Source organism: Brassica napus, chromosome C4 (assembly GCF_020379485.1).
Source record: "Brassica napus cultivar Da-Ae chromosome C4, Da-Ae, whole genome shotgun sequence".
NCBI classification, from domain to species: Eukaryota; Viridiplantae; Streptophyta; class Magnoliopsida; order Brassicales; family Brassicaceae; genus Brassica; species Brassica napus.
Genome location: NC_063447.1, coordinates 37373732 through 37399751, shown reverse-complemented (window position 1 = coordinate 37399751; position 26020 = coordinate 37373732). Strand labels below are relative to the sequence as shown.

The 26020-nt window shown below is 39.6% G+C and overlaps 4 protein-coding genes across 4 annotated transcripts; 1 reads left to right on the top strand and 3 right to left on the bottom strand.

The window, feature by feature from the left end:
• Window positions 1-1358: 1358 nt before the first annotated feature.
• On the top strand, window positions 1359-2498 carry LOC111211699. The gene is made up of 4 exons (XM_022712963.1): window positions 1359-1605; window positions 1675-2006; window positions 2086-2409; window positions 2460-2498. The coding sequence occupies exons 1-4, from the start codon at window positions 1359-1361 to the stop codon at window positions 2496-2498; spliced, it is 942 nt and encodes a 313-aa protein (XP_022568684.1).
• Window positions 2499-4845: 2347 nt separating this feature from the next.
• On the bottom strand, window positions 4846-5373 carry LOC111211700. The gene has a single exon (XM_022712964.1). The coding sequence runs from the start codon at window positions 5371-5373 to the stop codon at window positions 4846-4848; it is 528 nt and encodes a 175-aa protein (XP_022568685.1).
• Window positions 5374-5550: 177 nt separating this feature from the next.
• LOC111211701 lies at window positions 5551-6291 on the bottom strand. The gene has a single exon (XM_022712965.1). It carries the CDS (start codon window positions 6289-6291, stop codon window positions 5551-5553), a length of 741 nt encoding a protein of 246 aa, XP_022568686.1.
• A 9169-nt stretch (window positions 6292-15460) lies between these two features.
• Window positions 15461-16390, bottom strand: LOC106369611 (uncharacterized mitochondrial protein AtMg00810-like). The gene is made up of 2 exons (XM_013809741.1): window positions 15755-16390; window positions 15461-15640 (listed from the first exon to the last, which is right to left on the bottom strand). Exons 1-2 carry the CDS (start codon window positions 16388-16390, stop codon window positions 15461-15463), a joined length of 816 nt encoding a protein of 271 aa, XP_013665195.1.
• Window positions 16391-26020: the final 9630 nt, after the last annotated feature.

The window sequence follows — 26020 nt, the reverse complement described above, 5'->3', positions numbered from 1 at the left end:
TCTATTTTATTGGTGTTTACATAAAATCTATTTTAAATTAAATTTACATATTTATGAATAAGAATGTTAAATCATATATTATAAATATTAAAAATAAATAAAAAAATTTAGTAAGTTTTTTTTTTTTTCGCAAATAATAAAGGGAAAGAAAAAAATCGTTGTAGACTTACAAAGAAGTTCACACATCAAATTTAACCTAACCGGATTTAACCAATATAATATTAACCAAATCGAATTTAAACCAAACCTCTTTTAACCTAACCAGAAAAGTTACCGAGAATATAAATACGATTTGTTAAGCTTTTTGGGGTAAAAAAATCCTAATCCCCGCCGTTCTCTCTCTCATGCGATTTTCGGGGAGATTTCCGGCGAACTCTAGCCACACCGTTTCCGCCGCTTAAACTAGTCGTTGTGCACTCCGTCGCTCTGGTAAGTTAAATTTCTTTGGCTTGTCTTCGGCTTCGTCCGCTCCGTTGCTAAAAGTAACCACCTTTACCTTTTTCTTTTTCAGATCTGAGCCGGCGACTTCTAGCGAACGGTGCTTATCGTCCAAATCTCTGCTTCCTGTCAGTCTCACGGCTTCTACTCTAGCGAGCGAACAAACTGTGTTTCATCTTTCCAGGGAACGAACGGTACTTCATCTCTCTATGTCTTCTCTCGTTTAACTAATAACCTAACTAGTTGACTTATATTCCTGTAACCTCTCTCTTAGTTTGTTAACTAACCTATTAGTTTCTTCTCTAATCCATTTTCTGCTTCCAGTCAGTCTACTTTAAGGTAGACATCATTGTTGATATGTAGACATCTTTTTTGAATTGTTGTATACTGTTTTTGGCTTTCGTTGAAGGATGACAAATTTAATTTGGTTAGATGGTTTCGTATTCTCGATTTATGATAGAGTTTGGGTTATTAATTTAGTTTGAATGGTAGAATTCTCGTGTAGACTTCATTTTGATTTATAGACTTCTCGGGTAGACTTCATTTTGCATTGTAGACTTCTCGTGTAGACTTCATTTTGAATTGTAGACTTCTCGTATAGAATTCATTTTGAATGGTAGAATTCTCGTATAGACTTCATTTTGAATTGTAGACTTCTCGTGTAGACTTCTTTTATTCGTTTGTAGACTTCTCTTGTGTAATTTTTTGTTTGTGCTTTTTTTGTTGCAGGTTTCAAAATGGATAAACTTGATTTCCCACAGAGGATGTATAGTGTAGGCCAAGAACCTTTTCCGAATAAAAGCATTGCCTACTACAGCGATGACAGCAAGCTCTTCCCTGCTCTTAAAGAAGCACTCGAGGCAGATGAATGAGAGGAGCTCAAGAACTCGAGAGTAAGAGTGTTCTTAAAGTTCCACGAAATGAAGTTTGGATGGGCTTCAAGGCTGGTGCACTATATACTGTGTTTTCAGCTTGACTGCAAGAAGAAGTTTGAGTTGTGGAGTCTCGTAGGTGTTGAACCATTGAGGTTTTCTCTGCATGAATTTGAAGAGATAACTGGCCTGAACTGCGAGTATGTGAAGAATCTCGAGAATCCGTTGGTTGAGGTAACGACTGACATGAAAGCATTTTGGGCGCAGATGGGAGTGAATTTCGACCGGGGGCCAAGTATTGATGAATTAACTACAGCGTGTCAGATGTGAAGAACATGGTCTCGAGATGATCGGCTGCGTTTAGTGTATCTAGCCATCTACGCTGGCTTCATCGAAGCAGCAAGAACCTCGTCACCCACATGGGCTAGCCTGACTAGGTTAGTGATGGATCTAGATGCTTTTGAAGATTATCCGTGGGGAGGAGTAGCCTTTAAATTCTTGATGGAGTCGAAGGACTTGACAAAGACGTATGCTATTGAAGGCTTTGTTCAGGTTCTTCAAGTTTGGGTCTACTGTTGTCTCCTTGAATTCGGAGCTGGGTTTGGTCACCCTATAGAAGGTTCTCCGACCCCACCTCTACTTGCCTTCTTAGGTGGCAAAGGCAAGAGAAGGCTCCAGGAGAATATGCTGAAACAGGTATGCTTCTTATGTTTATATATGCATTAATTTGATATAAAGTGGTTTTATACTAACTTAATAGTTTTATCTTCTGCAGACTAGGACTAAGAACTTTACTATGAAGGATTACTCTGAAATGTTCCCTCGCTGGGATGGTGAGCTGGAAGATGAGAAGGCTGATAACATAGTGAAGGCAGTGTTTTCTTCAGGCTGGGCATGGGAACAAAGTCACTGGCCTCTTGTCGGAACAAAACTGTGGACAAATGTGAAGGTGGAGATCCATCCGATGAAGACAGAAGCTGGTCAGATGATGCGAAGCTTGAAGACAGTGTCCCCTTCTCGCACACAGTCTGATGCAGAATCACGCAAGAAGGCTCGTGAGTCCCCTGGACTGGATGTGGAGACCATGAAAGGAGAAATAGTTCGTTGGCTAACTGGCCTGACTTCTAATATGGTTGAGGGGCTGAGCAGATGCGAGAACACTCTGAAGACACAATCCCGCATGATTGAGGGCCTTACAACTCAGGTGGGAGAAGATGGTGCGTGAAGGTTGGAAGGAAGACCACACCAAAGCTGATTCATCTACTGATGTACCTGAGGCAAACAAATCTGATGGAGACAAAGCTAAGAAGGACAGCGCTGAAGAAAGCAAAGGTGATGAAAGCGATGAAAGCAAAGGTGAGGAAAGCAGAGCCGAGGAAAGCAAAGCTGCGGAAACAGCTCCCAAAGGAATGACAACAAGATCCAAAGCTAGAGAGACACCCAAGCCACTGTGGTTAGTACCAAAACATCTCCCAAACCACTCAATCTGAAAAGAGGAAAAAAATCAGTGAAAAAGAAATAACTTGTTTGCATTTTGCATTTGGATTTGGAACTGTGGAAAAACGTGTGCATTGGAATGTTCTCTTTTGGTTTGTATAATATTTGTGGCTGTTATTAATGTGTTCTTTCTACTGAAAACAAATGCAGAGTGAGAGTGAAAATGAGAATGGAGGCATAAGTGTTGTTGTAGTAGATAAAGAACAATCATGCATTGATTATGGTTCTGTGAAAAAACTGAAACAAGTTTGTAAAGTGAGAGCTGCTCGCATTGTGGCCCGTGCTAAGAGTGAGCGGCAACGTAGGCTTGCTGCAACTCAGCAGTCTCCTTTTGATGGAAACAGCACGGCAAAGGTTATTATACCTAACCAGCCGAAGCAAGGCCAGGGATATAACCCATTTGCTAATCATGATTGCCAAAAGCTCTCTGCTCTTCTTGATTGGGTGAAACTTGACCCGTAAGTCATCTATTTCCTAAATTAATTGCTCTTTATATAAAGACTTTGTAGTGTTTTATTTATTTAATTTGATTATTGACAGCAAATGGCGACAGAAGGTCAAAGGTTCTTCAAGTCATTGGTTCTACACACTACTAACTCCTACAAAATGGTTGATTGACACGGTATGTAGACTTCTCTCTCATGTAGACTTCTCTCGCATGTAGATGTCTCTGATGTAGAAGTCTCTAATGTTGTAAATGCAGCACATGGATGCTGGCATTAATCTCTTAAGGCTCCGATACACAAAGCACCCTGAATGGTTTAGGTCCGACAGATTTTGCATGTTGGATGCTGTATTTACTCAAATGTGGACAGCAAAGTACTCAGAGTTTCTGGCCTCTCCTGCCAATCCTGACGGCTCAGGTAAACTACTCCCTCCTGGCGCCTTAGACTACTACACAGGCAAGGAATCAGAGTATAGCATATCAAATAAGACATGGGCACTAGAGATTAATGATATATATGCGCCATTATTGGTCAAGAACGATCATTGGATAGCTTACTGGATATCAATCCCAAGGAGACGCATAGTGATTTGGGATAGTGATCTTGCTTACGCTACGGATGCAGAAATTGCTAAGGCCGTGAAGCCTATTGCACACATGCTGCCGTACATGCTGCGTATGTTATCTACCGGTGCGGAGAGGGAGTTGTACACAGTTGATTTCACACATGAGCGTGAATCTGGGGTGCCACAAAACAAACAAAGTGGTGACTGTGGAGTGTATTGCTTGAAGTATATAGAATGTCATGCACTTGGCATGTCATTCCCACCTCATGAGCTGTGTGATAAGAAGATCAAGACAATCAGGTCTCAGATGGCGAGTGAGATATTTGATGAGACCAGGATAAACGGCACAGAGAAACATGATTATAAGCATCTCGGTCTCTATGACTAAGGTTAATCCACTTCTTTGGGTAGAATTGAGGGAAAGTATGAAGTTTTTTGGTGACTTTCCTCATCGGATATATGTAGATTGATGTAGTAGGCTTTTGTACCAGACTATTGTATTGTGTTGTGAGTAACAGGCTGATGTAGCACACTTCTGGTTGTAACAAACTTATGTAATTTGCTTGCAGCAGACTTAAGTATTAGTCTTCTTTTACAGAAGACTTTTACAGAAGTCTGCTACTCGACTACTATCTAGGCATCATCTTTTTATCAGTATATTAGTCTTTTTTAGCTCATATTCGACCAAAAATACAACTTCGAGACAACTCAGAGACTTACGTATTAGTCTTCTTTTTAAAAAGACTACAAAAGAAGTCTGCGGTAAGTAAAAGAAGACTATAAAAGAAGTCTGCGTTCTGGAAAAGAAGACTACAAAAGAAGTCTGCGTTCTGTAACAGAAGACTAACACATTAAGACATAAGACATAAGACAACATCCAAAGCAATAAGACAACTGATAAGTTCCACACATAAGACATAAGACAACATCCAAAGCAATAAGACAACATCCAAAGCAACAATACAACTAATAAGTTCCACACAAGACGTAAGACAACATCTAAAGCAATAAGACAGACAACACCGGTTTAACCTGGACAGTTAGGACGAGTGTGACCCGGTTGTTTGCACTGGGAGCAACTATAATCCTTGTGCAGTTTTCGTGGTTGGTTTCCCCTCATCCTGGAAATTTCTAGCCAAGACTGCCACCTTGACTTCTTTTGCCTACCCCTTCCACGCTTGACCTCTTGAGGAAGACATTTACGTGCCTTATCAGCTCCTTCTTCATTAGCAGGTGTTGTGTCATCAGTGTTGGGAGCTTCTTCTTCATTGGCAGGTGATGTGTCATCAGTGTTGGGAGCTTCCAAAACGTCACTTTTGGGATATATATTTGCCGCGTATGCTGCATAAAGATAATTCTTTGAATAGGATGGGCATACAAACGTAGTAACATGAATATTTGCATCCTTTGCAGCTGCAATGGCATGTGAACAAGGTATTTTCTCAATATCAAACACACCACATTGACACCTCCGAAGTTCCAAGTCAACAACACAATCTCGATGTCCTCCTTTCACAACAAATCGCCAACCATCAATACGCTCCACATTCATCATATCTGCATACTCTTCACGAATAGCCAACAAGTTTTCGATTCCCCGACTATGATGTGAAGTGAGACTCAAACCATCTTCTCTCCTTATAAAGAACCACCTTCCTAGCTTCTCGCGTATAAATTCAAGAAGGAATGAGATTGGGAATCCTTTGGCTGGCTTAAGTGCGGAGTTGATGGATTATGCGATGTTGCTAGTCTTTATGTTGTATATGTCAACTTGAAAGTGAACTCGTGACCATAAAGAGACGTCAGCATTCTCCAAATATGTTGCAAGGTTTGGGTTTATACTCCGTATCTCATCCATGTAGCGGTTAAAATTGAAAAGTGTATGTGCATAAGCAGCGCCTTTGACCAAGTACAACATGTGCTTTCCCTTGAACTTTTGGACTATGTTCTGTTGTAGATGATAATAGCATATTCCTCGCCTTGCCCAAGGGAAAACCTTCTCACACGCCTTCTTAATGGAACCGTGCCTGTCAGAAACTATCACCAAAGCATACTGATCTGAAACACATCTCCGCAATTGGGTAAAAAACCATTCCCACGACTCATCATTCTCCGCATCCACAATCGCAAAAGCCAATGGAAAAATCTGAAAATTACCATCTTGGGCAGCAGCAACTAGCATAACTCCTTCATACTTTCCACATAGATGAGTCCCATCCACCACAATAACCCTCCTAAGATAGTTAAAACCATCTATCGAAGCTACAAAAGATAGGAATAGATACTTAAATCTGTTTTCACCATCTTTCACAAGATATGTGACAGTTCCCGGATTCGATATCTCGATCTGACGCAAATAAGAAGGAAGATTCTCATATCCATCTTCTGCTGTTCCTCTCACCAACTCTTGCGCAGATAACAAAGCTCTATACGAAGTGTTGTAATCTAGCTTCATCCCAAACATGTTCCTCATCGCGTCTTTGATATGCTTCGATGTAAGCCCATCTATAATCCCAACCCGTTCTATAAATAGTCTTGCAACATATTTCGGAGTAAAATGTTTCCGTTGAGCCATTCAATCCGCCACTGAACATGTATGAGTTTTTGAATATTTTGTCACCCAAAATGTCTTTGACCCATGCTTCACACTCGCTCTAAGCTTCCAACCACATCCTTGAACACGACACTTAGCCACATACAGAGTTTTCGTTGTCTTATATGCTCAGAATGTAAATTTATATTCCACAGCCACCGACTTCAGCTTTGAAACAAGCTCAGCCTTACTAGCAAAACTCTGACCGACATATATATTGTCCTTTAAGGACAACGATCTTCCTTCACCACCAGAGAACTGTGCTTTATAGCCATCATAAAGCATTTCATTTGCATCCTCGTCAGAATCCTCATCTTTCACTTTCCCGTAATCACTATAGTTTACACCATCGTCAACATCAACAGCAACAGTTGCTTGAACATCATCAGCAGTTGCTTGAACATCATCAGCATCGTTACTATCTTCATCCCACTCTGAATCAGTATCTTGACGAGTATCTTCATCAGCAAAAATTTTATCATCACCATCAGACACATCCGCATCATCATCAACTCCAGCTTCTACTTGGCTCTGGCTTGATACACAAAGGCGTACAAAGTGTGTCTTAGCCAACTCGATCAAGTTCCGCACTTGTCTATCACTCGTGACATGCATAGGAGGAGTATCCGGAGCCATTTGCTGTAAAATGACGTCTGGTAAGGAATATGTTAGTTCCACCTTCTCGATTTTCTTGTTCAGGCCATAATCTTCTTGTGCCATTTCATGAAGTTCACCATGTGTACAATCATCCGGCACAAGAAACATTCTCCCTCCTTTCCGATTATTGACCACAAACTCCCACAAAGAGCCTTTCACCACCCATTCTCCGTATACAACAGGTATCTGAGCCATTTCCTGAAAAAAAATACAGGTTTACATAATCAGCAAAGAAATATTTCATGTTTCATAAAACTATAAACGAAGACTTACAAATACGTCTACAATTATTAGCTAAACAACATTGTCAAATCAAATGAATTATACCTGAACCATTATAAAAAAAATTATTTTCAAAATCATTCAAACCCATTAGGATTAACTAACACACACTTTCAAACGAATAAAACTAGAAAAAACTTAATGAATAATACACAAATTCACATTTTTATAGATTTTTCTATGCAGACTTAATATTCAGTCTCTGAAGATGTAGACGTTCTTTTCAGTTTACAGACGTAGACTGTCAAATAGGTCTACGCTTTGGGTTGGTTTTTGCAATTGGCCATTTTACGAGTTGCTTTCTATAGTTGAAAAAAAGTTGTGATTTTGTACATGTAGACTTTCATTTCAGTCTACAATTTAAAAATGTTAGTTTTTGCAATTGACCAGAATTCATCCAAGATTTGACTTTTAGAACTAGACTTCATATGCAGTCTACATGTTTGAATTTTTTTGAAAGAGGTTAGTTTTGCAATTGACCAAGTTTGACTTCCAATCAGTAGATTGAAATGAATGTCTACGTGTGTGTAGACCTCTTGTGAAGTCTACTCTCAAATCCGACGGGTTGGTTTTGCAATTGACCAAAATAAAAAGATAGACTTTATACGCAGTCTACATTTTTTTTCTAAGATAAGAAGACTACATATGAAGTCTACAATTTAATAAATTTTTGATTGCTTTTTAAACTTTTTGGTCAAACACAAAACTAACCTATTCAACGAAGTCAAAGTTTTGGTCAAATGCAATACTGACCTTTTATAGACTTCGTTGGCAGTCTACAGTTTGTAGACTTCCGTTGAAGTCTATTTTGAAAAGTCAAAAGTTCGGTCAAATGAAAAACTAACCTCTTTTAGTTAGACGTCTGAGTAAGTCTACCGAAAGTTTTATTTTTGTTGTCAAAGGTAAAGACGAAGACTACTGGGGAAGTCTGCGTTAGAAAAAAAATTTGTTTGGTCAATTGCAAAACTAACCCGTGCGTTGACAAATAGACTGTATCGTAAGTCTACACGGAGGCGTAGACATACAAAACAGTCTACCGTCGCGACACAGATCTGAAAAAGAACGAAAAGCATGTAAATAATTACCTTTTTCCTGTGTAAAGCTCGTTTTCAACCTTTTCAACCGTCCAAACTCCGAATATGAGCAAAAAGAAGCATCTTTGACGATTCACTAAAGAAGAAACTCGAAAATATGAAGTTTGTGATTGTGAAATTGAAAGTTATGAGAGTTTTTTAGATGGAAATGTAGAGGAGATGAGAGGAAATGAAGTTTTTTGGGTTAGAATGAGAAAAAAAAAGTGGTTGAAAATTGAATTTTAGAGCTTTAAAGCTCAAAAATGGTGGTTCATGGTGGTTGGAAAATTGATGATGATGGTATTTTTGTAAATAAGAAGAAATATTTTTTATTAATTTTGAAATTAATAAAAAATTAAATAAAAATGGCAATTTTATGAATAATTCAAAAACATAGGGATAATATGGAAATTTTATTAATGAATAGTATGGACCAAAAAAAGGGGTTGATTTTGGATTTGACTTGAAAAAGTGGGTTGGTTTTGAAAAACACCCATGATAAGGAGATAATTGGCATTTCTTCCATTTTTATTGTCATGTAAAAGAAGAATAATTGTACAATCGCCTTTCAAAAGGTCATTTATGTTGTAAACTACTAGCTCAGATGTATCTATATATATTATATATGTATGTTTATGTTTTGTATAACAACGAGAGAGTAGAGAATTGAGAGTCTTTTATTATTTTTCATTGATACAAATACAAAGGGGATAAGATATTTATAATAGAGAAGTAAGAAGACACGTATACTGTGTCTCATTATAAAAATGACATCTGCAACATAAGAAGGATAGGTGTTGTTGCCCAACGTGTACCAAGCTGGACAATCACTATTATTTAACAAAGGATAATCACCAACTTTAGTATTATCTTCCAACACTCCCTCTTGATTATCCTTTCTGTATTACGTAGTGTCTCGTTAAAAACCTTGTCATGGAAAAAACCATTGGGACAAAAACCATGACTAGGAAAAAAGAGTACACTGCCGTAATCTCCCCCTAAAAATAGTGGACATAGCTTTCTCGTCAGATGTCACGCAAATGCCGCATTCCGATAACATAAACGTGTTTTCGAAATGTTGTAGTGGGAAGGGCTTTTGTGAACAAGTCAGCCGGATTGTCGCATGACCGTACATACTTGATGTCCATTTATTTATTTTTCTCGAGCTCCCTTATGTACGAGAAAAATCTTGGAGGGATGTGCTTTGTCCTGTCACTCTTAATGTAGTCTTCTTTGAGTTGAGCGACACAAGCCGAATTATCTTCAAATATTTTCGTCGGATCTTTCTCAATAACTATTCCTCTTGATTCTTGTATGTGGTCTCATTGACCGAAGCCACACACATTCTCGACATGCTTCGTGAAGCGCAATAGTTTATGCATGAATCGAAGATGCCGCAACCAGAGTTTGTTTCTGGGACCGCCAAGAGATCGCGGTTCCACCAATTGTAGAAACATAGCTGGTTTGTGTTCGACTTTATAAATATCATGTATCTGCAAAACATACCAAACTCGGGGTTTCTAGGATAAATTACTCCTAAATCAATACGTACCTTGGAGAGAACATATTTGTTCTCGACGCCGTTCTAATTTCCATAAATAGGAAATGAGCTGTATCTCGCAAAGACATTAGTGTCTAAGAGTATATTTAATCAAATACAACTCGCAAGATATATAAGCTCATATATGCTTTATTACCATTAGCATCTCCAAAGTACTTATTTATATAAGATCTTACCAGGATCTTTTAACCATCTCTTTTAACATCGAGAGATCTATTTACCATTGGAGTACTCATATGAGTCGCTTTATTCATACAAAAGCGTTTCAATAACCTTTTCGTATGAATTGATTGATGCACAATTATTCTTTCTCGGAGATGCTCTATCTGGAGCCCAAGACAAAACTTTGTCTTTCCGAGATCTTTCATTTCGAACTCCTCTTTCATTTGAGTTCGAGCATCATCAACCTCCTTTTGAGTTCCAATTATGTTCAGGTCATCTACATATACATCAATGATCACAAATCCAGATGACGATTTCTTTATAATCCATATAGTGATCCCTGTAACTGACCGAACAAATCTCCCTGGATTTTTCTTTCAATGCCCCTGGCATTTTCAATCCCTCAGGGAGTTTCATATATATATCGTTATTCAACGATCCATAAAAATATACAGTCACAACGTCCATGAGATGCACCTCAAGATTTTTAGATGCCGTTAGGCTCATCAAAAATCTAAATATAATTGCATCCATTACCGAGGAATACGTTTCCTCAAAATCAATTCCCGGTCTCTGAGAAAATCTTTGGGCAACTAATCAGGTTTTATATCGTGTTACTTTTCTCACGAATACCCACTTATACCCAACAAGATTTATATTCTCAGGCGTTATGACTATCGGTCCAAAGACATTCCTTTTATTTAGGGAGAATAATTCAATTCGAATGGCCTTCTGTCACTCCTCCCAATCATGTCTTTTAACATTCCTAAATTGACCTTGGATCGGGATCATCATTTTCATGATCGATATCTTTGGACAGAAAAGGAGAACATTCCATCAACATCTTTTATCTTATAACTTTTCATCAAGGGTGTAGTTGATGGAAATCATATTTTTCTGTTCCCTTTTCGTCATCTGGATCATCTTTATTTGGTTTATCTTGACCCTTTTCATCTATGCCTTCTTTCAGACATTTTTCAGTATCAGGTTCTTCTGGAACCTTTCCACTTATGCCTTCTTTCAGACATCTTTCAATATCAAGTTCTTTGGGAACCTTACCATTTATGCCTTTCAGATATCTTTCAGTATCAGGTTCTCTTTGAACCTTTCCACTTATGTCTTCTTTCAGACATTTTTCAGCAGGTTCTTCAGGAACCTTGCAACTTTTCTCAACTAATTTCTTTCGGAGATTTTTTATCTCTAGAACCCGCTAGTCTCCCCCTCTTTAACTGAACCCTAGGTTCATTTATTTTGTTACCATCAGTTTGTTCTTTAGGAACATCAACTCTTGATGAAACATTTTCAGCGGGTATATCATGTCGTATCTGTGAACACATTTGGTAACTGGTTTGCCAAATTATGCAAATGCACAATTTTCTGAATTTTCAGCTCTCATTAATTCATAGGGGAGTCAAGGTGTAACAACGACTATGTTCACCATGTAATCTCTTTGGGAATTTTTTCTAATTCCTCCTCCTAACGCTAGAAACTCATCCTCATCAAATGGCAATCGACAAACTGTGCCGTAAATATATCACCAGTTACTGGTTCGAGATAATTTATATACGGTTTGTTCTAACTCTTCCAGAGTTTTATACATTCCCGAGTGCATCTTTAACTCTCCAGGGACTACTAAATATCAAGATGCAACTCAAGTCGTTTTGTCCTGCCAGACATTTCAATATATTGCATCTATTTTAAATTTTCTCCAGTGACCTCGGAACAAGCCGTTTTTCATACCTCAAGGTCATCTTTCATTTCATTCTCTGGAGAACTATACCTTGGACTTTTGGTCCAAAAATCTCTCGTTTTTCTAACGAGCTTTATATCGAATTGATGGCCAATCAATTCACTCTACCCTCATACATAGAGGTAGTTTCATAATTCTTATTTATATAGCACTTTTCCATTTATTGTCGACAATCTATTTTCTTTTTGGTTCCATCTTTTTTTCTGTACTGATATAATTAATCGAGATCTCTTTATCATCATCAAGATCCAGGTACCTGACTATTATATTAACCATATCAACGGTCTCATCATGATATTCATCTTCTATTTATATTTTTGCTCCTTTTCGAAGACTCTTTGGAACCAAAGTGGTCTATCACGTCTCTAGCGTGCCATAGACTCATATATCGTCCGTTTAGGACATATTTTATCATTGGAGCATTTTCAGCTGGAATATGAGATTTCATTATTTCATCAAAATGTCTGGCAGGCATTTTCTAAATGGATTATCCTACTTTTCATTGTAATCCATTTCACATATCTCATTCCATCAGCTTATCATATGCTTCTAGCAAACTTGCGAACATATTTCTAATTATCCATATACTTTATCCCTATGGATTGTATATGTCTTTATTACATGCACAACTGCATTACACCCGATCATGGGGATCATCTTACTTGAATTTACTTTATCAAGTTCTTTTTCAAGTGTGAACATAATTTTTCAATGTTCCACTCACTAGGATTCTTTAATTCTCCCCCTCGAGATGATGACACTTCATGTCTAAAATCTCGTACTGAATCTCACTCTAGAACCAATAATATATTCAGTTTTCCCATTTGGGATGAATTATGTTTCAAATCCTTTAGAGTGATATCTTAATTTGGGGTCTGCTTACAGAAATCACATATAGTGAACTTGTTTGATGATTCCTCACCATGATGGTTTCCTTTATTTTCTTGACATGCTATATGTGAAAAACTTCTAGTTTTTCAACATTTCACAATAATGTGGATAACATTATTGGAGATGGCTATATATCAGTAAACTTCAGGTTTACCACTTATTTATAATTTTGCCATCTTTTTCTTATGCATGTCTTTTCATCATAAGCTCCTCTAGAGCCAATAATAATTTTTATAGTAATAGATATTGTACTTACTTATTTTGAGAGAGAAGAAATATTTGTTACCTTTAGTAGTCATGTACGATGACCCAATATCTGTCATGTACATCTATCTTCATCCTGAATCTCAAAATTTTATTCAGGAAGATAATTCTCATATCACATCGATAATTTATTTTCATTTTCTGGACCAACCAGAAAATCTGAATCATCAAGATGAGTATTCAGGCTATGAAAAATGGTTCGGGCTCATAAGAGACAAAGTTTAATATACTTCCTTTCTCTTTTTCTTTTTGATCCTCGATATAGATCGGCTAAATATTTGGCGTACGACAACTACGTACCCAATTTTCTTTCTGGCCGTATCTGTAGCAAATTTTTTCTGTTTGCCTTTTATCACCCAACCACTTTCATTTTTCGTGGAAGTTCTAATTATTTCATATGGACGGAATCTTCTTCCTCGTCCTCTTCCACGACCATGATAGCGGCTTCTACCGCATCCAATTCCTCGTCCTTTTCTAGTAGGACCGACTTGATGGTTTAGTATCATGATTTCATTTTTTTTCAGTTTTCGCCTAGGATTTATATCAACTCCGACTATTTAGTGAATCCTTTCTTTCAAGGATTTATTTATCAAAGATCTTTTAGATCTTTTCTCATGATACACCTCATCTTATAAACCATAATTGAATTGGTGTAAATACCATGGCTTTATCATTTTCTCATCCGATATAGTTTATATCGATGATTTCTAAAAGCTCATTTTCTTTCAGGTGCATTTTGCACCCACTGCCCAAGTCTTATAATTATTTCTCGTAATATCAAGGGCATTTATTTTGAGTTTTGTCAAATTTAACATGATAACCGTATCCATTGAATAATAATATATAAAGATGGAAATTTAAATGCATAAATTAAAAGCATAAAATAAATGCATAAATTAAATTGCAGAAATTTAAAGAGCAATAAATAAAATTGGAGGCTTAGCCTACCACATGATCCGAAGAGTTTTAGACTACCATATTGATCATTTTTCAAAGTCCGAGGAGACATGGTCTACCATTTTGACTTTTACTTATTTCAAGGTCTGAGGAGACTTAGTCTACCATTTTTGACCTTTTATTTTTATTTACGGAGGCAAAGCCAACCACATATTTCTCTGATCGTGAAGGCATAACCTACCATAACGATCAGTCGGGGAAGACAGCGCCTATCATCCCGAAAAATAAACGGAGAAGGTCCAGCCTCTCACTCCGAAATAATAATAAAATTTAAATAAATTAAGTATATTGAAATACATAAATTTAAACATTACCTCTGCTGGTTTAAGAACTTTCGGAATGATAAACCTCAGTTGGTCAGAGCCTCGTGCTGATAACGTGTTGTAAGCTACTAGCTCAGATGTATCTATATATATTATATATGTATGTTTATGTTTTGTATAACAACGAGAGAGTAGAGAATTGAGAGTCTTTTATTATTTTTCATTGATACAAATACAAAGGAGATGAGGTATTTATAGTAGAGAAGTAAGAAGACACGTATATTGTGTCTCATTATAAAAATGACATCTGCAACATGAGAAGGATAGGTGTTGTTGCCCCACGTGTACCAAGCTGGACAATCACTATTATTTAACAAAGGATAATCACCAACTTTAGTATTATCTTCCAACACTTTATATATTAAGTGAAAACTTTATATCGGATGGGTTTCTTTTGGGCTCATTATTAAGTCGTAGAGTTTGTATTATTCGGGCCTGTAGAAACTGATAGTTGGGGATTTGTATTGATTTGCAATCAGCCAACCTACTGCCTGCTCGCCCGAGAATCTCATGTGCTTCCTTGGACTAGTGTAATTGCTTGGGATCGGACATACAGGTACCTTTCAACGTGTGATCTCTGGATTTTGATCTACTTGGAGTAAACTCATCGATGCCAATGGGCAGGGGCGGAGTAGTCAACTGTCTCCGCCTATTGAGCTCTGAGCGTACCTCCAGCTCCTCTTTATCTAAGGGTTCATCTCTGGTGTAGACGTACCGATTCTTATCTAGTTGGTGGAGACTTGAATTTTTAGTTCTAGCTTTTGCTTCTTAACCGAACTAGATAGAACTCAATTAGGTTCATAAGTGTTATTTTTTACTTTTTCACACTTAGTACTAATCATGCTTCTTTCAAAGCAAAATGAGATCGACGCTAAAAACTTGTATCAGTTGGTCATTTTTATTAATGATATGTATAGAATCACACAATCAAGCTATAACAAGAAATCTTTCTCACTCACAAAGTTCTCAAATCACAAATCACAATTCAAACTCACACATTATGCAATAACATATGCATATCCTTATATAGGACTAGATAACTCCTAATCCTATTAGTAACTATATTTTTTCCATATTTCCTAATCCTTTATAATATCACAACTCAATTAGGATTAGGTTAGCTTGTTCCTTAAGCTATCTTCAAGTTTATTACAACATTCTCCTCCTTAAGCTTGAAGTCATCTTTACTCACATCATGAACACCGATGAGGCTTCTCATTTCCGCGAATTTGATTCTCCCAAGCGACTTCGTCAGTATGTCTGCTCTTTGCTCGTTGCCCGGGACATGTTCAACTTCAACTTGCTCATTCTAAACACATTCATGTATGAAGTGGAACCTTCGATGAATGTGCTTGCTTCGACCATGAAATACCGGATTTTTTGTAAGTGCAATTGCAGACTTGTTGTCAACTCGTATAGTCACCTTCTTGCACACTTTCCCAATGATCTCACCGAGTAACTCTTGTAGCCAAATTGCCTGTTTGGCCGCTTCTGTCGCAGCCATGAATTCCGCTTCACAGGATGACAATGCCACTATCTCTTGCTTCTGGAAACACCATGTAACTGGACCATCGTTGAGATAAAACACATGACCGGTAGTGCTTTTACCATCATCATTGCGTGAAGCGTCGCTATACCCAACCAGTTTGACTTCAGGAGAGTGAGTAAAACGAACTCGTAGCGTGATTGTTCCGCGAAGGTATCTCAAAACTTGTTTCAAAGCCGCTCCATGTGACTGATTTGGTTCATGCATGTATCTACTTAATACTCCCACCGAGAAAAATAGATCAGGTCGAGTATGTAATAGATACCGCAGGCAACCTATATTCTTTCGATACTCCTTCTCGTCAATATTCTTCTCTTCAGTCGCTTTAGACAGTCTTATGTTGAACTCCATTGGTGCTTGCGTCGGATTGCACTCACTCATTCCGCTTTCCTCGAGTACTTTAAGCGCATATTGACTTTGTCTTAACTCAATACCTCCATCATATTGTGTTACCTCGATGCCTAGGTAGTATGTTAGCTTCCCCAAGCCACTCATCTCAAATTTACTTGACATCTCTCGCTTAAATTCTTCTATGGCCACCAATGATTATCTTGTGACCAATAGATCATCTACATACACTACTACGACAAGTAGGCTTGCCTTATCTTCTCTCCTGTATAGCGACGGTTCCTTGGAGCATTTATGGAACCTTAAGCCAATCAGTATTTGATTTAGCTTAACAATCCATGCTCTAGGAGCTTGTCGAAGTCCGTAGAGAGCTTTCCATAGTTTATAGACTTTGCCTTCTTGTCCTACGATTTCAAAACCTTCGGGCTGACTAACAAACACCTCTTCCTTCAAATATCCATGCAGAAACGCAATCTTTACGTCAAGATGATGAATTTGCCATCCATTCGAAGCAGCCAAAGCAATCACCAATCTAATTGTTTCCATTCGAGCCACTGGAGCAAACACCTCATCGTAATCAATGCCATGCCTTTGCACGTACCCCTTAGCCACTAGTCGCGCTTTAAACTTGTTGATACTCCCATCTACATTGCGTTTTACCTTGAAGATCCATTTTAGACCAATCGGTTTCGCGCCTTTGGGTAAGTCCACAAGAGTCCATGTGTTGTTCTTTTTGATCGACTGGATTTCATCCTTACATGCATCTACCCAAACCTTTAGTGCCTTTGCCTCTGAGAAATCCCATGGCTCATCATTGATAACCATCAACAACCTTTCACACTCAACTTCAGAAAGGACGACATAGTCCTCTAGATACGCGGGCTTTTTGCTCACTCTTGTTGACCTTCGGAGTTGAGGTTGAAGTTGTTCATTGTCTTCCTCTTCCTCGCCGTCAGTATTTTCTTCTCCTTCTTCGACTTGGTCTGTGAGGTCATCAGAGACATTCGTGTTCTCACGGTTATTGACTTCCCTGAGCTCGAATATAAGAGTTCCTGAGCTGTCTCCTTCCTTCAATGTTTATTCATTCCAGTTCCAGCTCTTGGATTCATCGAAGATCCCGTCTCTATTTACCACAATCTTCTTGGTCTTTGGATCCAGAAGACGATATGCTTTAGAGCCAGGTTCTGTCCCGAGGTGAACCAGAGCCCTAGATCGGTCATCAAGCTTTCTTTTGCCTTCTGCATTAGTAATCGCATAACATACGCATCCAAATACTCTGAGGTGACCAAGGTTTGGTCTTCTAAGCCGTAGGGCTTCATATGGGGTTTTTCTTTCCAGAGATCGAGTTGCAATTCTATTTATCAAATACGTCGCATGACGCACAGCTTCACCCCAATATTGATTTGGTACGTCCATATGCTTTAGTATGCTCCTAGTCATCTCCATCAATGTTCGATTGCATCTCTCGACCACTCCGTTCTGTTGTGGGGTATACGGCGCCATTAAGTGTCTACTTATACCTTTGTCTTTGCAGTAGCTTTTGAATTCCAGGGATGTAAATTCACCTCCTCGGTCCGTACGAAATGTCTTGATCAAAGCTTTCATTTCTTGTTCCGCAAGTAATTTAAACTTCTTGAATTTTTCAAACGCCTCGCTCTTTTCTTTCAGTAGTATTGTCCACATATATCGTGAGTACTCGTCGATGATTACGAACACATACCGTTTCTGTCCCGGAGTCGCAGGGGTTATTGGTCCACAAATATCCCTGTGAACGATCTCGAGTGGTTGACTTGCGCGGTAAGAAGTTAACCGCGGGAATGGCTGTCTAGTTTGTTTCCCACGGAAGCAAGACTCACACATCTCTTTGTCTACGGTGATGTTTGGTATACCAACAACTAGTTCCTTGTTTATCATCATCTTCATTGTTTATGTGTTGACATGTCCGAGACGAGAGTGCCAAACGGTTGATTGCGTTGACGCCTTGAGTTGTAGGCATTGGACGTTGTCGGCTTGGAGCATGACTTTGTACAGTCGATTCTTTGATCTCTCAGTCTTGATCATTATATGTCCTTGTCGATCAAGTAACGTCAATGTGTTGTCTTTCATTCGCACCTCGCAGCCTGCTTCAGTTGCTTGGCCTAAAGACACAATGTTACTCTTCAAGTTTGGTATGTAGTATACATCATTCAAGAATTTCTTTGCTCCTCCTTCGAACACAAACCGTATTGAGCCTTTTCCTTTAATATCGATGTGTGAGTCATCACCGAAGCGTACCTTGCATGTTACCTTAGTATTGAGTTGGTGGAAGAAGGCTCGGTTTCCACTCATGTGATTACTTGCGCCATTGTCGAGATACCACAAGTTTTGCATATCTAGGTCGGAGTCAAAGAAGGTTGGATTCACCTTCTCTTCGTTTAGATAAACTAGCTCATGCATCATTAATTCATCTTCTCCTTCGGTGTATTCTTCTTTTCTTTCTGTCGTCTCTTGAAGCTTGAGTAGCTTATCGGGACAGTCGTTTGCGTAATGACCAAGTTTGTCGCACTTGAAACACGTGATATGGGATGCGTCACATTGTCCATCACGCTGATTGGCTTGTCGGTATGCATCCCGTTGTTGTTGGAACGAGTTATACCTACCACGGCCTCGTCCTCCTCTCCACGGGTTAGTTCTTCCTCCTCGTCCTCGACCTCTAGCTCCACCGTACTGTTCTTGGGATTCTGAGTTAGAGTACAATAGTTTACTTTGATCGTTTTGTTCATCATCCTCATCTTCTCCTATCCGTTCTTCGTATGCCTTCAAGCGACCCACAATATCTTCAAAGCTGGTCGAATTCAAGTCAAGTACTTGTTCAAGCGATGCTACAGTGTGAATATATTTTCTTCTCGGCAAGCTCTTGAGAAATTTCTTCACAATTTTTGATTCTTCTATTAATTCTCCTAGGAAAGCAGATTTTGATGAGATTTCTGATAACTTCCCAACAAAGGTGTCAATGGTATCTTCTTCTTTCATCTTGATGCGATCAAATTCTGCCATGAGAGTTTGTAGTCGTGCTTCTCGTACTCTTTCAGTTCCAACGTATCTTGCTTTGATAGCATCCCACACTGCTTTGGCCGTATCTAAGTCACCAACTTGTAGGGTTAAAGCCTCGGGTATGGACTGGAATAACAAGGCGATAGTCAAGTCATTCTTGTCTTCGGTTTTGGTCCCGGGGTCAATGGTTTCCCACACTTTGTTAACCTTTAGAGCTATTTTCATTCTCATGGCCCATACCGTGTTGTTGGAGGAGGTCAGCATCGGGAACTTGATCGACGAGGGGCCAACCTCCTTGGGGTTCGGCGTGGTTTCTTCTTTCACATCTTCCATTGTTCTGAATCTCGATTGTAAGGCTCTGATATCAAATATAGAATCACACAATCAAGCTATAACAAGAAGTCATTCTCTTATTAATCACTCACAAAATTCTCAAATCACAAATCACAATTCAAACTCACACATTATGCAATAACATATGCATATCCTTATATAAGACTAGATAACTCCTAATCCTATTAGTAACTATATCTTTTCCATATTTCCTAATCCTTTATAATATCACAACTCAATTAGGATTATGTTAGCTTGTTCCTTAAGCTATCTTCAAGTTTATTCCAACAATATGCACATTCTTAGCAAAAAAAAATCGGATTATTTAAAAAATAATTAAGAGAATGAAACGAAAGTAGAACGTAGAGGGCCGGGGGAGTGTTTTAAGCTACGCACTTATGGAGTTATGGACGAGCCCGAGTCACGTGCCACTGGTCAGCCACATATTGCCACTTTAGATCAAACGATCAGGCAACATAAGTCCCAAAACAATTATACAGATTCAACCGTTTGATGTTTTGATCATGTTATGGTCCAAATCTTCGGTATGAATATCTTTCAAATCTTCGGTATGAATATCTTTCATCCAAATTATCATTTTAAAATTTTCAGTACAATACGTCACATGTTAAAAATTTAATCATATTAATAATCATTAGCTCGACTTGAAAAGATCCTGATCATTGTATCAAAGGTCTCTAATTCGAATGACCGCGGGAACAAAACAAATATTACATGTTGTGGTTTCGGGAAAGGGGATTATGGCTTCGGCCGAACCTCCTTGTAATTAAAAAAAAAAAGATCATATCCGGTGATCTTTCTGAAGCCAAAGGATTGTCGACCCCCTATGCAATGCCTGACCAGTGAGTGCTCAAAAGTCATACCAAACATAGAAACAAAGGTATAAGACATGGAAGTCAAGGACTGTCACATAATAATGAATAAAATAACTCTAACCGGCGGAACCAGAGATATGAGATCTAGGGAGGTATATGTTGTGAACAAGAGATGAAATCGTGTTCTGTGTCTGTATTATTTCTGAATCAAAGTGTTCCCTTATATAGGGGATACAAGGGATAGATAAAAAGGAAAGTATCCAAATCATAATCCTAAAAAGAAAAGGAAAATCTCCTAAAGATAAACATGAAAGATAAATGGAAACATCTAAACAAGGGGCGGCCGACTCTCTCTCCTCTTGGGCCGCCGACTCTCTCTCTCTCTATGGGCCACGGTCTTGGCCATTTGGTTCCTAGCAATCCACATTGTTCATAACACAATCCACATTGTTCATAACACTCCCCCTTGGATGCTAGAACCATATGGGCTCGTATCATGCACGATGTTGCCTCGTTAAAACCTCTCTAGGAAAACCAAAAACCCAAGGTGGGAAAAATGGAAACCATAGACAGGAAAAAGAGTACAACGCATGACACTCCCCCTGATGAAGGCATCACTGCAGATCCTTCAGGCGGCGCATCCCTATCTGATGAACCAGCTTCCTGAATGTTGAGGTTGGCAGAGACTTGGTGAAAAGGTCGGCTGAGTTGTCGCTGGATCGGACTTGGACTACTTGAACCTCCTTTGCCTTCTGCAAGTCGTGGGTGAAAAAGAACTTAGGCAGGATGTGCTTGGTCCTGTCTCCCTTGATGTATCCTTCCTTGAGCTGAGCAATGCACGCTGCATTGTCCTCGTAGATGATCATTGGCTCCTCCTTCTCTTGTCCCACGGCCAGACCACTCTCTTTCAAGACATGGCCGGTCATGTTCCTCAACCAAACAAGCTCACGGCTTGCCTCATACATGGCTATGATCTCGGCGTGATTAGATGATGTAGCAACTAAGGATTGCTTTGTTGAACGCCAGCATATTGCGGCTCCACTATGTGTAAACACATATCCTGTTTGAGATCTAGCCTGGTGTGGGTCAGATAAGTACCCAGCATCTGCATATCCGACCAAATTCCCTCCTGGCCGGTTGGTGTAGAACAAACCAAGATCTTTTGTTCCTTGCAGATACCTGAACAGGTGTTTCACTCCGTTCCAATGCCTTAAAGTCGGACATGAACCAAATCTAGATAGTAAGCTCACGGCAAAGCTTATGTCCGGTCTAGTATGACTAGCTAAGTACATTAAGGCCCCAATGGCACTTAAGTAAGGCACTTCCGATCCGAGGGTTTCCTCGTCCAGTTTCTTAGGTCCGAATGGATCTTTCTCAAGGTCTAAGGACCTTACGACCACAGGACACGGCAAGGGGTGTGCCTGGTCCATATTGAATTGCTTGAGTATCTTTTCTGTATAAGTTTCTTGATGCACAAGGATGCCATTTGCTTTATACTCAAACTGTAATCCCAAACAGAACTTAGTTTTCCCTAAGTCTTTCATTTCGAATTCTTTCTTTAGACACTCGACGGTTTGGGAAATCTCTCCAGAGGTTCCTATTATGTTCAGGTCGTCCACATAGACAGATATTATAACATAGCCCTTGCTGTCAAATTTCTTTATGAATATATATGGACTTATTGGATCGTTCTTATAACCCTCTTTGGTTAGGTACTCGGATAGCCGGTTATACCACATTCGACCTGACTGTTTTAATCCATATAAAGCTTTGTTCAGCTTGATGCAATGTTGTTCTCGAGAACCTTTCTTATCTTTGAGCTCAATACCCTCTGGAACTCTCATATGTATTTCATTGTCCAGTGGTCCGTACAGATACGCGGTTACTACATCCATTAGGCGTAAATCTATGTTTTCTTTCACGGCCAGACTGATTAGATATCTCAATGTAGTTGCATCCACCACAGGGGAATAAGTTTCCTCATAGTCTATTCCAGGTCTTTGTGAGAATCCTTGTGCTACAAGCCGTGCTTTGTATCTCACTACTTCTCCTTTCTCGTTTCTTTTCCTTACAAAGACCCATATGTATCCCACTGGTTTGACATCTCTGGGTGTCAAGATTATAGGGCCAAAAACGCCTCTCTTTCTCAATGATTCTAACTCCACGTTTATAGCTTGTTTCCATTTGATCCAATCTGATCTTAGCATGCATTCTTGTATGGACGTGGGTTCTAGATCCTCATCTTTATCCATGATCTCAAGTGCCACTTTATATGCAAATAAATCATCAACGTTGATATCTTTTCTGTTCCATTGTTTTCCAGACATCACATGGTCTATAGAGATCTCTTGGTTGTCCGGCTCTTGTGTCCCATGAAGTCCAGCGTCCCGGACCTCACTTGGAGGAACGGCCGGATCATCGGGTGTGGTCGGTACACTCGGCTCGACCATTCTGGTCGGCTCGACCGATCCATCTATGTCCTGGACGGTTTCCTTGATGCTCTCGGATCCAGCACCTTTCTTGGATTTCCGAGGCTGTTTGTCTTTGGAACCAATTGGTCTGCCACGTTTTAGACGTTGCTTAGACTTTGTAGCCACTTGACATTGTCCATCTTGGACGTCTAATCTTATAGGTGCATTACAAGCCGGGATGTGTGATATTGTTACTCTATTTGGGTCAGCAAATGTATCTGGCAGTCTATTAGCTAGCTCTTGAAGATGTATTATCTTTTGGACTTCTAAATCACAATCTTTAGTCCGAGGATCTTGCCAAGATGTCGATGGTCTAAACCATTCTAGTTCTTTTGTTATCAACCGGCTGTTATCTCCCCCTAAGGACGGATATGTGGACTCATCAAACTGTGAGTCTTCGTATCTGGCCTTAAACAAATCACCGGTTGTTGGCTCAAGATACTTTATAATGCTTGGGGATTCATATCCTACGTATATTCCCATCCTCCTCTGCGGTCCCATTTTGGTTCTCTGTGGTGGAGCAATTGGAACGTATACGGCACATCCAAATGTTCTGATGTGGGACACGTCTGGCTCATGACCCGTAAGTAATTGTGATGGCGAATATCTATGCTCACTAGATGGCCTGATGCGAATCAGTTCCGTTGCATGTAAAACTGCATGTCCCCATGCTGATACCGGAAGTTTAGACTTCATTAGTAATGGACGGGCTATCAGCTGGATACGTTTAATGAAGGATTCGGCCAAGCCGTTTTGTGTATGGACATGTGCCACGGAGTGTTCTACTTTTACCCCCATGGACATACAGTATTCATTAAACGCCTGGGACATGAACTCACCAGCATTGTCTAGACGTATAGTCTTAAGTGGAAAGTCTGGAAAATGTGCTCTCAGCCTTATTATCTGAGCAAGCAGCCGTGCAAAGGCTAGGTTCCGAGTGGACAATAGGCATACATGCGACCATCTGGTCGATGCATCAATGAGGACCATGAAGTATCTAAACGTCCCACAAGGTGGGTGTATTGGTCCGCATATGTCCCCTTGGATCCTTTCCAGAAAGTTCAAGGTTTCTTTATTAACCTTGGCTGGTGATGGCCTAGTTATGAGTTTCCCTTGTGCACATGCTGCACATGTGAGATTTCGTGGGATCACTCCTTTAAACGTGTGCCCTTGTGAATTCAACATCAATTTTCGCATCATTCCTGTTCCGGGATGGCCAAGCCGGTTATGCCATAAAGTGAATAGCTCTGAGGCATTTGCCTCGACCATACTGATCTTTGCATAGTAAAGACCAGTAGACATTGCGGGCATAGTCTCTAGGATCTTTTTATTGCCTTTGGTGATCAAAGTTATGTTAAGGAATTCTTTGTTTCCTTCTTCCCATGTTTCAAGGTGGAAACCGTTCAACCTTATGTCCTTGAAACTCAATAAGCTTCTTCTAGAGCTTAGGAATACAAGGCGGTTTTGATCTCTAGGTGAGTGCCCTTGGGCATCATCACATAGGCCTGGCCGTGACCCTCAATCAGGCTGGTCTCACCCGCAATGGTTTGTACCTTTGCACTTTGCAATGTGAGATTCATGAAGTACCTTTTGTCTCTAAGGATCGTATGACTTGTGCCACTATCCACCACAAGTATACTCATCTCATCATTCATTTCTATAAATAAAATTTACTGAACTTTAGAGACTTCATAAAGTTTTAAAACTTTTATTATTATAAATGTCATTTCATAAAATAAAAACACCAAATCAAAAACATAAAGCAATAAGACAATGTGATTCGAAAAACTAGTCCTTTAGACAGTCGGACGTCTCAAAATCCATTTGGTCATCTTTGCTGTCCCTGTCGGATTCATTGTCAGCATCATATCCCTTGTCATCTTGACCGTTCTCTTGGATCATGTTTGCCTCCGGGTTCTTGTTCTTGATACTCTCTTGATAGAGTTCGCACAAGTGTTTTGGAGTTCTGCAGTTCTTGGCCCAATGATTGTCCATCCCACATCTGTGACATAAAGACTTGGACGTGTAAGATGGTTTGGATATGCCACCTCGTCCACGGCCATAACTACCTCGGCCCCGACCGTAATTGGAACCACGACCACGGTTATTGTGGTTTCCTCTTCGGCCGGTTGAGTAGTTATCTCTACCGTTATGATTGTCACGCCTACGCCCCCTGTACCCACCACGGCCATTGCCGTGTGGTCTCTTGTTATCATGGGTGTAGTAGGTTTCTTTGGGATCTTTCTTTTCAACCTCATGGGCTTCGGGTAATGGTGCTGTCCCGACCGGCCTGGCTCCACTATTTTTCATAAGGAGCTCATTGTTTGCCTCGGCCAGGAGGAGACATGAGATCAGATCAGTATATGTGGCAAAACCTTTTGTCCTGTATTGCTGCTGCAACACAGAATTCGACTGATTGAAAGTCGTATAGGTCTTTTCAAGCATCATCACATCGGACACTTCTTCACCACACAGCCTTAGTATAGAGACGATTTTGAACAAGGCTGAATTGTACTCGTCCACGGACTTAAAGTCCATGAATCTGAGATGCATCCAGTCGTGTCTTGCCTTTGGAAGCAACACCATCTTTTGGTGATCGTATCTGTGCTTTAAAGCATTACAAAGATCGAGTGGACTCTCAATTGTCATGTACTGATCCTTAAGACCTTCGATGAGATGATGGCGCATATAACATATGGCCCTGTATCTATTCTTTTCATTCTCATCATTACCCTCAGTGATAGTATCACCGAGTCCCTTGGACTTTAGACTAATCCTTGTGTCTAGCGCCCACTGCAAGTAATTGTCTCCGGAGAGATTAAGGGCTGCATAGTCTCTGTTTGCTATTTTCGACATCTGATCCACATTATCACACAAGATATTAGATTCTCAATGGGATCACGTGGCCGCAGGATACAAGCAAGCTCGGCCACAACACGTCCTATGCATTTATGGTATCCAAACAATACTAGTCGACCATGGTGCTATCAAGCAAGCCGCACGGCTATTTGAACAATCAATAGGTTCGGTTTATGCAATTCTAAGTTTACCATGGTGCGATCAATCCTAAAGTTCAATTCTACATGTATCATAAAAATTAATGCCACACGGCCATGTAAGTT

Excerpts from the sequence above, each read along its gene's own strand:
- LOC111211699 (XM_022712963.1), top strand. The coding sequence starts at position 1,359 with ATGAAGTTTGGATGGGCTTCAAGGCTGGTGCACTATATACTGTGTTTT. Across the intron at positions 2,007-2,085 it reads AGGAGAATATGCTGAAACAG|ACTAGGACTAAGAACTTTAC; the intron begins GTATGCTTCTTA and ends TATCTTCTGCAG. Across the intron at positions 2,410-2,459 it reads AGACCATGAAAGGAGAAATA|ATGCGAGAACACTCTGAAGA; the intron begins GTTCGTTGGCTA and ends GGGGCTGAGCAG.
- LOC111211700 (XM_022712964.1), bottom strand. The coding sequence starts at position 5,373 with ATGATGAATGTGGAGCGTATTGATGGTTGGCGATTTGTTGTGAAAGGA.
- LOC111211701 (XM_022712965.1), bottom strand. The coding sequence starts at position 6,291 with ATGAGGAACATGTTTGGGATGAAGCTAGATTACAACACTTCGTATAGA.
- LOC106369611 (XM_013809741.1), bottom strand. The coding sequence starts at position 16,390 with ATGTCAAGTAAATTTGAGATGAGTGGCTTGGGGAAGCTAACATACTAC. Across the intron at positions 15,641-15,754 it reads TTGGGAAAGTGTGCAAGAAG|AATGAGCAAGTTGAAGTTGA; the intron begins GTGACTATACGA and ends GAATGTGTTTAG.